Below are 16,500 nucleotides of genomic sequence, written 5' to 3'. Positions count from 1 at the left end.
GCAGGTGGTGAGTTGAGGAACCACAGCCTGGAAGACAAAGTGTGTTTTATTGCTTGTTTGACTTGGCAATAAAACCATTGACGTGTTTATTTGTGACGTGCCAAACCAACGGTGTAACATTAGCACAAGGAGAGAAGAGTCCTACAGTCTGACTCAGTGATGTCAGGTAAACAGAACTACTGTATGTAAAGTGTGCCCATAGCAATCTGTAACACCAGGATTAGCAAGACACTGCAGAGCATTTTATTGAATTGAGAAAAGATTTCTTCAATTTAATCTTTGTATTAAAACACATTTCCTTTTAGGTAGCTCTTATCAGATAATGTTCAAGTGCTCATTGTAATGATAAGCTTTGAATGTAATCAGTTGTTTGATAAACTATAACAACACAATGAAACCTCACAATTGAGAGCTGAGACTGAAGTATTGGTGGTACCTCGATCCCAAGGCTCCATTCCGTGATCGCCATGAAATGATCTGGTGTAAATGATAAAGAAGGAGACTGATTTTACTGTGTTGGGTGCAAAGTCAAAATGCCTGCTATGAAAAAGGCCCATAAGCCTCATCTATCCAGTATTGTTGGGGCCGTTGTTCAAACCCTCTATCAATGTTTTTATTCTGAAAAAGGTTTTCATAAGATTGCTGTAGGTTTCTTTGTGCAATTGATGGTTTAACAAAATGAAAGCAAACACCACTCATGCAGTGGACCTTGCAAGTTCCTCCTCCGCCCTTCTAAGAACAAGGTTATCAAGATGTGGGCAGAGTCGGAGGAAGCTCGCACTCTTAATGCCATACCCCCCCCAGTCACCAATGTGGACTTACAGCATCCCAGCGTGTAGTCACAGCGAAAAGAGCGGCCTAACAAACGCAGGAAGAGGGATATCTGTAAGACCCCTCACCCAAGACAACCCAGACATGAAGACAGATGGGCGCTGTGTGTGTCTGTGTGTGTGAACAGATCGACTTTGTTTGGCGTATGTATGTTTTATGTGTGTATGATGACGGCTGAAGACAGACGAGGGCTGTACGTGTGTTTACATTTGCGCCATATATCCCAGAAAACAAACAGTGAATGAAAGAACGGTATTGTTCATGAGGTCCAGTGGACGTGCAACACTCAATGCAGGCCTTTTATTTCAGCCCCCTCCTCTCTGCTAAACACTTGACATCGAATTCGAATAAATAAAAGTCAGGGGACAGTTTTTGAGTTGGAATAAGGTTTGGGGGGGGGGGGGGTTGTTTTCTGTCTCACACACTTCTCTGTGGCCTCGTTTTATGACTTCCTGTTCGTCGTGGTCCTTGTAGGGGTGACTAGGTTTCACTCGAGGAAAAAACATTTAATCATAAATCATTGCTCTCACCCTCTCAACGTGTGTGAGAAACTCTGGCGGGTGTTTGGAGGAGGTTGGCTGACCGTGTGTGCCCGCGCTCCTATCCGCAGATAACATTGTGTTGGGCAGCTGGCCGACCGAGGGAACCAAGAGTTGGGAAATCATCCTGTGTCGAGGGGGCCATGTGTTCCCCTGATAGAGACGCACAGGGTGTTGCCTTCCACAGACATTTCAACTCTCAGCTCTTCCTGCCCTGAGCGATACACACATGCACGGCAGTCCACCTTGCGCCGCATTTCTCAGCACCTTAGTCACCCTTCAAGCGCTTTTATCCAAAATCCTAATTTCCTTTCATCCTCCCTTTGTTTCAGACCTCAGATGTTTAAAACATTAACATAATCTGATTCCCAGGGCCAGTCCTGTGAGTATGTTTACGTAATAATATTCAACATATTAAAGCACCGGAAAACTTGCCTTTAAAAACGTCTATCTATATCTTAAATCAAAATGTATATATCTAATCAATGTGGGTTTTTTAATAATGGGTCACATGGCTATTCGACATTTGAGTTTAGACATGGAAATGAGGAGGATCTCCAAGAAGCAGCTATAGAGCTTAAAGATGAGGTAATACTATTTAGATTCCATCAGGTGGACAGAAAAATTTGAACGTTTATGTTACTTTATATTCTCTTGATCTATGAATATATGTAAATCTACCCAAAATGTAATAATATGTCCCTGTTGGCCTGTTTCTGCCGCCCCTACATGCACATTAAATGAGTTAGCACTAGCAGGTTGATCAGAACCAACACCTCAGGAACTCACATTTGTATGCTACGACATCCCCAATATTTCGTAATAATCATAGTGTACCACTGTATAGGTCAGAAAAGTATTGCACACATTATCTTCAACTCTTTGTCCTTCAATCCATCAATGGAAGTTTGTCCCAGAAGACAGTTAGCATGTTGCATCGCAGCAGGAGAAGCAGGTGTTACGATATTAAAAACATCAGCATTACACCATCCAGCATTAGGAAATTTGATTTCAAAATATCAGCCGTGATAGGTTTATTCTCAAACTCTGTAAGTTTGGTTTAATTTGTGAACGATTTATCTTCTGGTTATGAACATCTCCCTCACATAGGTTTATATGTTACTGAATTCTTAAGGTGTCTTTTACAAATTGTATAGGCACACATTTGCCTACTTGTGTCCAATCGTGTCTATGTGACTCTATGCAACAACTGAGGTGCAGACGTTACCTAATGAAAAGCATCCATGTCCTTGCAAGAAAGACTTGTCTGAGATGAGCCAATCTCCAATGGAGGAGGAGAATGGTGAGAATGCAAAGCAGTCACAAGGCGTGCTGCTGCGTTGGAGGAAGGTCAGGGTCAGACATTGAGAAATACTGCTGGTGCACCAAACACAACACAATAACACAAGAATCTAAAGTCTGGATCTGGAAACTTTCGGCGAGGTCGTCTCAGCGCAGCAAAATGCATCCAGACCTTCGCTCTCTCTCATCCACTCGCTCACATCCAGTCACACACTTGGCTTACATCCTCTCTCCGTTAACACCTCCCGTCTGCCCTGCACCCAACCCCTTCTTCATTGTGTCCACGTCGATTCTCCTCTCCCTCCCATGGTGCCCGGCGTTACACCGAGAGGAAGTTGCCCTTCCACTTCCTTTCTTACCAGTGAGAACAATTCAAGCCTCGTCTCTCACTCCCATCTCTCTCGCCTTCTCTCTCTCTCTCTCACTCTCGCTCTCCCTCAGGCCCAGACAACATTCAGCTGGCAGGTTCGCTGGTTTCCTGAAGCAGGGCCTGCTCCTATAAAACTGACGAGGAATATAATTACAGGACCATCTGTGACATAAACATTCAGACTCCAGAAAAGAAAAAAAGTTTGGGGAAAGAAGTATGAAGTATGAAATTTGTACAGCAGCCGAAGTACAAATAAAATGAAATATATCATAGTATCATAGTATATATATATATATATAGTGTTTTGTTGCATTTTGTCCGTTTTTCCTTCTTAGACATTTCTGAAGAGATTACAAAGGCATACAGACTGAAAATAGCAGGATGAAATACATAATCAAAATCAAACTAAGTCAATGTTACAATCGGGCCAAAACTGTATAAAATATATAAATTAAAATAGCGGTAAGTTCAATGGGTCTTAAGGTGAGTCACTCCTGATCCTGAGCATTAACTCTCGGTTTATACAGACTGGACAGTTTGTTACTTTAGCCACAGTGGGTACCAGTGCATGCAGTTCCATGCAAGACAGCAATATAATTTTAATATCAATTTTAAAATCAACACACGATAGTGGCTCAGGGGGTAGAGCGTGTCGTCCACTAACCAGAAGGTTGGTTGTTTGATCCCCTCCTCCCTCATTCTGCGAGCTGAAGTGTCCTTAGGCGAGATACTGAACCTCAAATAGACCCTGAGGTCTGTGCCTGCAGTGTATGACGGATGTATGATAGAGTAAGTGCTGCACATAGATGTACTGTATGAATGTGAATGTATGTGTGGATGGCAGAACTGTACTTTAAATCAATAAATTGGTAGAATTAAGTTACAATCAAATATTTTAAGACGCTAGATCTAAATGTTTAACAGGACGTAGTGGGGCACAGTGGCTTCTAGGACACATGGTCACTAATTTAAGTTTTGGAATTTTGAATGACATCTGAGAAACAGTGACACTGGAAAAATTTTCGAATGTTGGACGTCCCACATTGACAAAGTACAACTGGTGGTTGAAGGTAATACCCACAATAGTGAACACACATTCCATGTTGCATATTGAACAAACTAAATAAACAATTGCATCATTTCATTTTCAGGTTAACAAGTCATAACTTATGTATCACCAACTGTTGGTTGTTGCATGTGTCACTGAGGAACAACAACAACAACAACAAAAAAACATATTTTTTATTGAATGTGAGAGGTTCAAGCTGTAAATAGGTTAAACTCCCCAGTGTTTTATAAAGTGAAACCTTGTTCTAGTTTATTTTGTAACCACTTCCAGTTAATGCTTCAGTCTGATAAAATCTCCCTTGTGTGCTTCCCTGTGTTTCTCTGGTGATACATCACAAGAATTTCATGCACCCAGACGAGACAATAATGGGCCCTTTAACAGCACAGTCCCCCTCACAGACACAGGAGGGTGGTGTGTGCTGGTGTTGTAACAGGACATGGAAGGGGAAACCTTAAAGCACAAGAGCAGGTAGTGAGTCTAAACAGTCCGATTTCTCACCATCTAAACACTCTGCGCTCGCTTGTAATCGTACCAGCCATCAATCTGTATTTAAACTGTCATACAATAGCCGGCGAAAAATATTTACGGTGGCACAAACTATGATTTATAAGCGCCACTTCTTCTCTCGCAGTGACGCATTTAACTTTTCTTACTTCTCGAATCTTTATGCATGTGAGCTGGTTCCCGTATTAAAGTGTTTTTAACAGTCACACATTTCCAGGCTCTAAACGACCCTGTCTCACGAGGCCATCGTCTGTGAGAGCAGTCGAGCACATGAAAGACAGCGATTCAGTCCAAATTCAACAAATCTGACCTCACAAACACAATGGTCGAACCCAAGTCCAGCCGTGCGACAAGAACTCAGCCCCCGGATACACAATGATGTGGCCCGGGACCAGATGTGACACATGTTGTCAGGCCTGTGGGCGTGTGTTCGTTAACATAGCTCATGGGTCTTTGTTTATGTGCACATATTGAATTTCTCCGTGACTGATTGCTGTAGATTTCTCAGGTTTAATATCACTGGGTCAAACCTCTGAACGCCAACTTTTATCAGTCCTCTCACCAGTTTCTGTCGGGCTGACACTGAAGCGGCTGCAGCTGCAGGGTCACTGCTGTTTGCTCGCTTCAATTTCGGATGCCTTTGGGAACGGTATCAAACTTTCTCACCATCGCAGGAAAGAAACGGTTGCTTGGTTCTTGGAGGAAATGAGAAATTGTTATAGGTAAAGTGCGGAGAGAGAAAGGAGGTCGCGGAACAAAAAGGGAAACCAGCTGGATTCTTAATACCTAATTCTTCCATTTATGCAGGAGAAGTCATGAGTCATGGGAAACAAACAAACAAAGAAAAAAGTGAGGCTTTGTCACTAAGGCAGTGGGTCACGAAAACACAAAGGGAAATGATGAAACTCACACATATGGGCACAAGTTTGTATGGACTCATGTTTGCGCACTAAACAAACAAGTGCGGAGAAACAAGTGCACCTCTGTCTTTAAGCATAAGCCTTGTGCCATTGAGGCCTCAGTGTTGTGCTATGTCATGGGACTCAGCACTGCCCTCAGGTCATGTTGTATCAGTGAAGGGCATCACTGATACCATCTCTTTAAACCCGCTGTGAATGCCTCCTTTCTGTGTTATGTCAAACTATGGATGACACAGACAATTCATGTGACGCTCATGTGATTAAAAAAGTGACACAGAAGAAAAGACAAAGAAACATGAGCTGAGCTGGGAAATAGGAGGTTTTTCCTCAAACTGGGAGGTTAATTCAAAGTTCCTTAATTATTGCAAAGATTTGAGAACATAATATATTTTGAACTTAAGTAAGGTAGCCACACTCCAATGTTTATGCATTGAATTGCAGTTGAAGGTAACCTACTGCATTTTCCTCCACCGCTTTCTTTTGATTACTGCACAAAGCCTAGGGATTGTATAGAAATCAGGATGGGCTCGACCAATCAGGGCTCAGTCTCAGCTCACCCCGTTCCAAGAAACCATCTTTGAGAAAAATGTTCTGTCTTGTACTTTGAAATTTTTAGTTTGGTCAATGTTGCATCTGCCTTTATTTAATTTATTAGAGATACTAGATAGAGATAGATAGAGATACTTTGGCTTCACTTTTGGGTAGCTGTGTGTTCACCTGGGTGTCACAAGAAGTAGCTCTCTGAGAGGGCCAGCTGGTAAGCATGCTAACTTCCTCATGCATGTTTCTGTGATACAACACAGATGTCTTTCACATCACCTTTTAACATTCTGTAGATAATATTGGTATCAGAATGCTATAAACTAAAAAAATCTTACCTAAAAAAAATTCTGTGATCTAAATTTATATTTTAGTTGTTCCTCTTAAGGATTATGCCTGTGAAATAAATTTTACTTTAAAATTAAAGTAAAAGAAACAAAGATGTTGTATTCTGAAGGGAGTAGCTTGACTGGCTCATAACTGTGTCAACAGCATTTTAATATTCCAGTTGGTCTTGCTGCAACTAATTTGAACTACTTTATCTGCCAGAGGGTTGTATTTTTCCCCAAATGTTTTTTTAACATCCTGATCTAGAGAGAGATACAACCATTGTCATACCGCTGCACATCAGTGGCCTGGTTTTAAAGACGTCAGTCTGAACCATCAATAATGTGATTTGTGATCTGAACTTATTTTGTACTTTTAATTATTTTCCAAGGATTCATGGCTTTACTAGGTCAAATAATACAGTGATTCTAGTGTACAAATGTCAGCTAAATATTAAAGTGTATTAGACCTTTATTTTCCTCTGAATTTTGAGCATCAAATGGAAACACTTGTTCTCAAGTAACCGTTCAAGGATTTTTAGGGGAGGCTCAGTGGGTGGACATAGATGTTTTCTATTAATAATTTTAATTATTATTTATCAGATTGCATGTGGCTAAATGTATGTGGCACTATATAGTTGGTGAAAAATAGAGTTGTTCAGAGACACTGTAGATTTCTGGGGTTTTATTTTCCCGACTTTCTCAGAGCCATAATTCAATAAATGCCTGAGCAAAGATCTTTTTATTATTTATTTGGTGCGGTCTGAAGTTATGTCAAACAGCAATATTACAATGTCTTTGCTATTTAGTGTCTCTGGTATCAAATAGCATTGGACACATTGGTGGATGTTGTTTTTCAAAACTTTGTCTGAGGGGAGGCCCAGAGTCTCATTGTTTGAAAACCCCTGTAATAGATCATGTTCATTTTTCAATATGAGGTAAATAAAAAATCAGCTCAGAAATTATTTAAATATTGTTGTTAATTGATACGACGAACTAAATATAATCTAATGTAAAAAAAATCGCTTTCATCTTATAACACATTTGCTGAACAAAAGCATAAACACATAATATGCAAAGTTATTTGGATAGATAGACTCAGTTAAATAAGAAAGTAAGAACTGTTGATGGTATTTGTTAAATCTCATGTTTGGTATGTGACCAGTCTGCCGGCAGACGTGCCATTTATGTGAATGCAAGCTTTAAATGAAGTATGAGAAATCACTCTGACTTCAGTAATCTTCAGAGCGTTCATCTGGTCTTTTGCAACTATATATTAACTCACATTGTACAACTCAAAATAGCCGCCTGAAGTGATCCTTTGTGTTTGTGGACAGGCTCAAATCTGCTGGTTGCACATCCTCTGCTGAATAGACAGTGCTGCACCCCGACCTCCCTCCTTCATCTCCAGGGGACCATTCAAAGATAGTTTGAAGTGTGTAATACATGAAGACCGCTGAATCTAATGACCTCGGGATTTTTTTTGCCGACAGCAAAACCTCTAAGCCTTTTACAGTAAACTCTTCTCAATGTAATGTAGCGATGAACTGTACGTCAAAGAATAAGGGCTCTATATTCGATGTAAGCACATGGTGTGAAGGGCCTGGCACATTGAGGGCATCCAGGGCGTGTCCCAATCCACTTATGCTTCTTTGACGGTGGAAAAGAGGCTGCATGGTTTGAAAAGCGCTGCTCTTATAGTCTGGATGTGTTTTTGGGCGTACACTGCAATAAACAAATGAACTAATATCAATAAAAGCCATTAAGAGGTTAAAAAGAATATCTATTGTATATTGTCACTGACTGTTCAGGTACAATGACGTTTTGTCTGGAGCAAAAAATGCCTATTTACCCAACACCCCCCCACAAACACACACAAAATATGAGCCTACAAGATAAAGGATTCAAATATAAAAATAGGATAAATATACATGTAAAAATCTGTACATAGAACACAGAAGGAATCGAAATAGATATTGTATAGACAGTGTTAAAATAAAGTCATAAATCCAAATAACGGGGACATTGCACAGAACAAGGGTATTTATACTCCTGCACCTTTATTTATTGCTATTAGAAAGGGGGATTTTCCAGGCAGTTAAAGGGAGGAATCTCTTTTATCTCGGCGCACAATTAGACCAAATGTGTGTGTGACAAGCAATGTGTACGTGCACTGCTTTAAAGGTTCAGGGTGTAGAATTTAGTGACATCTAGTGGTGGAGTTGCATGTTGCAGCTAAATACCCCTCACCTCACTCTCCTCTTCCCCTTCCAAACATGAAAGAGAACCTGTGGTAGCTTTCAGTTGTCATAAAAACTCAAAAGGTGTTTAGTATGTCCTGTCTGGGCTGCTGTAAAAAAACATGGCGGCCTCCGTAGAGAGGGCCCGCTCCAGATGTAAATATAAAGTATTTAAATATTATGGTAAAGAAAGCAACAATTCGTACAGTTTAGATGATCACACACTAGTGAAAACCTCACTATAGGATTATTTTATATTCAATTTCTTACACCTAAATCTTACACCCTGAAAACATTTAAAATAGTTTGGAAACAATATAAAACTGACATCAGATATGGGTTTCGTTGGTCCACAGGGTTAGGGTCGCTTTCCACAGTCCCTCTTTAAATGCTATGTGGCAACACACACCGTTTGAAAACCAACACACCCACGGTTGCTCAGATCAGTGAAAGTGGAACAGGAACAGGAAATGGACAACTACATCTGTCGGAAACTACCAACCACAAGTCTGTTATGTTTTGCACCGGCTGTTAGAAAGGGCCCTGAGACTTCTCTCTATTATCCAATTACCATGAGAGAGAACAGTTGACACAGGGAGACAGTATATTACATTGAATAATGCACGCTGTCCTATTTCATTGTGGGAAATATGATGTGTGCATCTCTATTTATACAAAGGTTTTACATTTTTTAAGTCTTTAACATTAGTTGTTTTTCATTATGAAAGCATAATAGTGAATTTAGATCATAACAATCTGCTGTTATAGTGTACTTCATGACCTGGTGTTGTTTTTGTTAAATCTAGAGCATTTTGCAGAGGTGGTCACTGGGAGGTGCAGTTGAGAAACATCTATCTGCTGCACATGTGGTCGAACTGTATTGCATCACATGCTGTTTAGATACAGTTTAAGATTACAGGAGTCATATTTAGACAATATAGAAAAACTAATTAAACTATGCCTGTTGCAGGATGCCATGTATCAGACTCAGGGGTAATTAGGAATCATTACTGAGGATTTCTCATAAGGAATTTATTGCTGGGAGGTCCTGTACTGTGATTTCTTTACAAATATTTGTATTGTAGAGATATGCAGAAGGAGTGAACCAAAACATTAAATCTGTCAGCAGCAATGAAGGAGTGCAAAATGCTTTAAAGCATCATAGAGCTGAGGGGAGCTACAGAGTCAGATGATCATTTACTGTGGGGTCGTCACAACAAGTAAAAATTCTTAAAAAATAAATTTAATTTTTAGTTGGGTAAACTGTACATATTCAGGTGATCTATTGTTGTTACTATGCTTTTGCTCATGTTCCTCATTCTCAAATAAAGTCTCAGAGAAACAAGGTCTCTACAAACTCATATTGTGTTTATCCTCGTCTTGCATGATTTCACAACCCACTTTACATCTTGTATTTTATTTGTGGTGCAGTTATTTCCTCTTGTTTTTACACAGTATTATCTCCAAATCACAGTATTATCTCCATATCATGCTCTTCTTCCTGTTGTCGTTATTTCTACTTCAGAACCTGTTGCATGGATTACGTTTGCATGCCTGCGTGCAGTTTGGATCAGTGCTGTTGTCCTTGCTTGAGACAGAGTGGAGGCAGACCAGAAGTGACATATACATGATCAATGGGGCCAATAAAAGACTGAGAACTCCTACACTAGAGGATTTTAAGTTCTGCTGGATCAGAACAAACAGACAGAAGTTATAATGTGTCCATTGTGGTAGATCTGTAGAAAGAAAGCACAAGAACAACCTCCTCAGTGAGTGGGTGGAGTTGTTCATTGTGTGAGATGTAACCATGAGGCCAAAGTCCAACCCAACCCACTGCTAATGTGCTGGAATGCCATAGTGTTTGATGAAAAACATGTCTTCAGTTGCATCACGTCGATAAGGTCGTTATAAAAGTAAGATTTCAGTTACTTCCCGTCTTTCAAAGGCCCAGCGAGCAGGAAGCGCGTGGCACCATCGCGCCGTAGGCAGATCGCCGTACGATATGTTTGTTAGCGTGTTAGCATTCTGATTAACGGCCAGTTGGTACCCTGCTTCGGAGGTCTAATCTGGCCTCACGCCTCACTGCACGTGCTCAATAGAGTCCGCACCCTGCATCATGACATCATGTCTTTGTCTGAAATCCCGGTGCCATTCACGGGCCCACCGTGGGGCTTAGCATGCAAGCGTCCACTATACCAACACCCTGCTCTTTAAAGGGAGTCCACTGGTCCCCCAGGTCAGTGGATACACTCTGATGCCTCCACAGAACTCTGAACATGGCTTCCATCCTTGGACAGGGCCGAGCCCATGTGCCACCCAGGGCCCAGAGGGGAGCTAAAGTTTAGGTTTTTGCTTGGTGGCCATTTTTATATGAGGAGATGTCATTGCTCCTGGATATTTTAAGAGACTAGTTCTGACCATCCAGTCAGCTAAGAGAAGGTGGACCTGTAGCAAATGATTTGGGGACATTGAACAAGACAGGATAGTGTCTCACTCTGGCTTTAGTGGAGATCCGTGGAGGCCACTGACCAAGAGTTCAGAGGGCAGACATCAAGAGGGGGACTTTCTACTTCACCAGCACAGTGATGTCATCCAGGACTGAGAACGCTATTGGTTGAGAGAGTGAGGGAGCGCAGTAACCAGATGGGCAGAGTGGAGACATTTCCATAAAAGGAATGATGACTTCTATTGATCAATTGATTTTGATATAAAGGCGGCCTTGCTGTACGAGTTCACGCCAACTGTTCATTTCAAATTTTTTTTAAAATAATTAAAAAAAGAGAAACATTGACACCAATAAACCAAAATTAACACCAAAAAATGTGTTTTGTTTTGTTGCCTTTAAATTTATATATTACAATTGTCACTTTCTTTAGTAAATTAATTCATACTTAAAAGGCTGTATTTCAAGGCAAACTGATTTAAAAACAGGACACCCTTGAATACTCAATCTAATAAAAATCTGTAACATTAATATATTTAATACTTCACATACCTTTGATGGGGGTTTAGTTGTAATCTAGAAACACCAGTTATTCACACACATGCACATAAGCCTTCAAGGAAATTGTCATTGTTAAAATCTCTTCCACTACATGACAAAATCCTGGCTCTGTGAACCTGAAACAATTGTGGAACCTGGAAATTACACAGGAAGTGAGTTGTGTGACTGTAAATAAACTGTCTGTTCCCGACAGCCATGTTATTGTGTTCTTTCCTTTAATTTGATGATTCAGTGTCAAACCGAGACTGCAATGTTTCAAACTATTTCTATAAGCAACAAACAAAAGATTTCTTCAAATAAACTTCTCAGAAGTCTACGTGTGTTTTATGACAAAATTATTAAATGTTGACGCAGAGGAAACACATTGTTGAGACACAGCAGGTTTTCATGATGGTGAATTTCATTAACATTTAATATTTAAAAACTCAATGTGCTGTGCTTTAATGATTGTGATACACTCATACTGAACAGATGATTATTGTCAAAACTATGAACATCATTGGATTACAAAATTTCAAACAAGCCAGTATCAAATAAGACATCACTAAAGGTGGCCTGCATGAGTAGAAATTAGAACATTGAGTTTGTTTACGTACTAATTATTCTATATTAGGTATGTGTGTGTGTGTGTGTGTGTGTGTGTGTGTGTGTGTGTGTGTGTGTGTGTGTGTGTTTGTAGGGGGTGGGGGGTGGGGGGGATCTACTATTATACATATTATCACATTTCAAAAATTATTTTTCATCATGAAAGTGAATTATTGAAGAAAATAAAATATAGATTTAAAAACAAGTTAAAGTAACAGAAAACAAAATACACTTAAAAGTTAGCTGGGGCTTATTAATCTTCCTAAAAAATTTTTTCATGAGCCGGAAGCTTTAGTTCTAATTATTTATTTTTCTATTTATTATATGTATATGTATGATTATAGTATGCTAAATTGTAACACCATTAAAAATCCTTTGAAATAAATAAATGATCATAAGCATTAGAATCATTTTGATGTTGCTTGTCACTTCAGACACGTGATACTATATATTAAAAAACTTTAACTTGACAGGTGATGAATCATGAAGCTGTGCACTTCAGTCAAGTCAATGAATTGAGTTGATATAAAATGATTTAATGTAGCTGTACAAACCTGGAGCTCATTTCATAGTGAGAATTCGGGGGATTTCCACAGTTGAAACCTCTCTGGGTCTTGCCGAGGCTCTTTACTCTTCACTTCAAACAATTCAGTGATCAAAGTTTGCTGCTGAAATGTTTTTCTTTCCCGAGCCGGGAAAAGTTTGACTAACGTCCCCGATAGCGACATTTTGGTTTGTCCTTTCGCTCAATGGTTCACATTCTTCACATTCCAGCTGAGTGACACAGATATGATGATACACAAACACACAAAGGTGCAGTTGGTTATCTGCTCTGTGATAATGTGGAAACTCATGCTTGATAGTACAGACGAGTTCTGTTTGTAAAAAACTGCCATGAATATAATGTGTTTTTTTTATAAGCAAAAGATCCCAATAAATATGACAATAAAAATAAGCACACACGATCAAAAAGCTTTGATTTCAACACAAAAAAACTGACCAAATGAAGGACACATGCATATAAAGCAACAGTTTGGTTTTGATCTACTGTACTACATTTAATCTTTAGTTACAAAGCAAAGAACTGATATTCTTCTTTCGGCTATTGAGGTTTACAGATTCAGATTCATGAGGAAAACTATATGTGAAATACGTGATTTTGGAGGCTTGAAATTTGAAATGGTTCAATAATATTCAGGTGTCGTTTAAGTTAATTGGATTTTGTTGTGTTTAAGTTAAGTAATAAACTAAGTCTGAAAAGATGGATTAACTATTGAATTAGTATTTAATCTGATTTCTCGAGAATTGTCAGGGATTTTAAGATTTTGTTGTAGACTAAAATAAAGACTAAAATGAAGGTCTGAACATCTCATTGTGTATATTATTCAAATTGTCTTATAATGTAAACACAGCATTTTGATATGTTGTAGGTGGAGCCTTATGGATGACTCTATAATAAAACTTTATTCATTCATTCATATAATTAAAAGAAAACAGGAAAAGAATGGCCACCACCTTCTTTTGACAAAAATAATTCTGTAATTAAAGTATATTATATTATAAAAGATTTTCATGATCTGGGTAGTTGTACAAACAACAATATCCAGTGTTAATACAGAAGGACGTAAACTCTCCTTCATTCCTCCCTGAGTCGATAGTTTGCTGCTGACCTGCCTCTGTGCTTTAATGTTGGGCATGTCAACGAGGCCGGAGGCGTATCAGCTGCTGTTGTTTCATCTACTGTGTCCATGTCTCTTCATTCCATATACATATGTGTAAGGATGTTGCACGCATGCAGCTGCACTGCTCTGCTGTGGACCCGCTGCCCCGGCTGTACAGTGTCCATGTTGGTGTGGGAGCCTGAGGCCTGCTCCCATACATCCTCGCTCTGGCTCTGTTGATCCTATTGTCTCCTGCGTCACCACACGTCGCCCGGCAAATAAAGGCCGTCTGGCTCCAAGCTTAAATATTGCAGCAAACTAAAAACCAACCATCAGAGCCGATTCATTCACATCTGCTCAGTGGGGCGACAAGGACAGGGCTTTAGGTGGGAAAGAGGGCAGAAAAAAGATCACTTTTCCCTGCCGGGTGCCAAGAGAACGGGACAGGACTCAACTTCACCGGAGCCGCAGCTGTGGCAAGTTGCCCATTTCATTACATTTCACCTATATCATACTTTACACGTGATGGGATTATATTTAAAACATTGATAACTCTTTAGCGGTTTTTAGCAGGTTTTTATTCCTGAGTTGTTTCGTCGATTTTTTTCAGAGCTAGAGAAACATTTTTGGTTCTCACCTTTGTTAATGTTCGAAATAGTTAATAACCTTTGCAGAGAGAACAAGCAGCGAAATAAAAGTCTTGTTAAAAGTTTTGATTTAATATATGAGATTTTGATTTAAATCGCGCAATAGAATCAGAATAGACTCAAAAGCCTTTTAAAACTTGTAAAAAGTTTCAGATTCTCCGGGTTCTCTTTTCGGAACATGTTCCGTAGCATGAAATTCAGGCTTAGGTTTGATTTTGGACTTTTTTCCGAGTTTTTCTCTCCAACATTCTTACTTTTGGAAATCTCTATTCCCCTCCCCCTGTCTGTCCCACCTACCCCTCCCTCCCTGTTCGTGTGCACCCTCCATCTCCCTCCATACCCCACCCTTCATTCTGCAGTGCTACGGACCGATCATGGGTGACTGGAGCTTTCTGGGTAATATTTTAGAGGAAGTTAACGAGCACTCTACGGTGATCGGCCGGGTGTGGCTCACGGTGCTCTTCATCTTCCGCATCCTCATCCTGGGCACGGCGGCGGAGTTTGTGTGGGGCGACGAGCAGTCCGACTATGTCTGTAACACACAGCAGCCTGGTTGTGAGAACGTGTGCTACGACGAGGCCTTCCCCATCTCCCACATCCGCCTGTGGGTGCTGCAGATCATCTTTGTTTCCACACCTTCTCTGGTGTACGTGGGCCACGCTGTGCACCATGTCCACATGGAGGAGAAACGTAAAGAACGCGAGGAGGCAGAACTTAGCCGACAGCAGGAGCTGAGCGAGGAGCGTCTCCCTCTGGCCCCCGACCAGGGAAGCGTCCGCACCACGAAAGAGACCAGCACAAAAGGAAGCAAGAAGTTCCGGCTGGAGGGAACTCTGCTGAGGACCTACATCTGCCACATCATCTTCAAGACACTGTTTGAGGTGGGCTTCGTGGTGGGCCAGTACTTCTTGTATGGCTTCCGCATCCTACCACTGTACAAATGCAGCCGCTGGCCCTGTCCCAACACGGTGGACTGCTTTGTGTCCCGGCCAACGGAGAAGACCGTCTTTATCATCTTCATGTTGGCCGTGGCCTGTGTCTCCCTCTTCCTCAACTTTGTGGAGATCAGTCACCTGGGCCTGAAGAAGATTCGCTTTGTCTTTCGTAAGCCTGCCCCGGCCCTGGCCCAAGGTGAGGGCTCGGCGCCCCTGCCACCACTAGGGAAGAGCCTGCCCCCCCTGGCTGTGTCCTCCCTGCAGAGAGCGAAGGGTTACAGGCTGCTGGAGGAGGAGAAATGTCCCCCCTTATCTCACCTCTACCCGCTGGCCGAGGTTGGCATGGAGGCTGGCAGAGGGGCCCCACCCTTTCAGGGGCTGGAGGAGAAGGCGGAGGAGGTGCTGCCAATGGATGACATCTCTAAGGTGTACGATGAGACTCTGCCCTCTTACGCCCAGACCACTGCGACAGCGGGGGTGACATTACACGAGGAGGAGGCCGAGAAGGTTCAGCCGGAGGAGGCGGAGAGGGTGGAGGAGGCTGCGGATGAGGATGTGGAGGTAGAGGAGGCAGTGAACAGGGAGGGGGGAACTCCAGCGGAGGTGGCGTTGGAGGCCGCGGATACGATAGAAGACACCAGACCGCTGAGCCGACTGAGCAAAGCCAGCAGCAGGGCCAGGTCAGACGATCTCACTGTATGAACCTGTGAGAGAGAGAGAGAGAGAAAGAGAGAGAGAGAGAGAGAGAGAGAAAGAGAGAGAGAGAGAGAGCATGTACACCTGCACACGCAAAATGTTCAACATAAGAGAGCACACACACACACACCTAACTCAACGACGACGCACACTCTCGAACAAGCAGGTCAAAAACTAAGTGGATGAAAAACAAATACGAAAAGGGAGAAAAAAACCTTTGAAACAGGCAACAATTCTACCAAGTGACAAAAAAATCGGAGTGTTTGTGATAAAAAAAAAATATATATATAAAAAGTAGAAGTTAAAAGAGGGGGAGGAGTAGGTTTTTTTA

General features: G+C 41.2%; 1 protein-coding gene across 4 annotated transcripts; it reads left to right on the top strand.

Moving 5' to 3' along the window:
* The first annotated feature begins 14,897 nt into the window (after positions 1–14,897).
* LOC133021227 (gap junction alpha-8 protein-like) lies at positions 14,898–16,175 on the top strand. Of its 4 annotated transcripts, XM_061088005.1 has the most exons (3): positions 14,913–15,980; positions 16,011–16,034; positions 16,089–16,175. In XM_061088005.1, exons 1-3 carry the CDS (start codon positions 14,913–14,915, stop codon positions 16,173–16,175), a joined length of 1,179 nt encoding a protein of 392 aa, XP_060943988.1. The 4 variants fall into 4 exon arrangements, with proteins under 4 accessions (XP_060943989.1, XP_060943988.1, XP_060943985.1 ...); XM_061088002.1 differs by having other exon boundaries at positions 14,913–15,833; positions 15,912–16,175; XM_061088003.1 differs by lacking the exon at positions 16,011–16,034 and having other exon boundaries at positions 14,913–15,950; positions 16,041–16,175.
* The last annotated feature ends 325 nt before the right edge of the window (positions 16,176–16,500 follow it).

This window comes from Limanda limanda, chromosome 16 (genome assembly GCF_963576545.1).
Source record: "Limanda limanda chromosome 16, fLimLim1.1, whole genome shotgun sequence".
NCBI classification, from domain to species: domain Eukaryota; kingdom Metazoa; phylum Chordata; class Actinopteri; order Pleuronectiformes; family Pleuronectidae; genus Limanda; species Limanda limanda.
Note: the sequence above shows the minus strand (reverse complement) of the source record. Positions and strands in the feature narration are given on the sequence as shown.

What these genes read in the sequence shown, in the direction of transcription:
- LOC133021227 (XM_061088006.1), top strand. Translation starts at nt 14,913, where the DNA reads ATGGGTGACTGGAGCTTTCTGGGTAATATTTTAGAGGAAGTTAACGAG.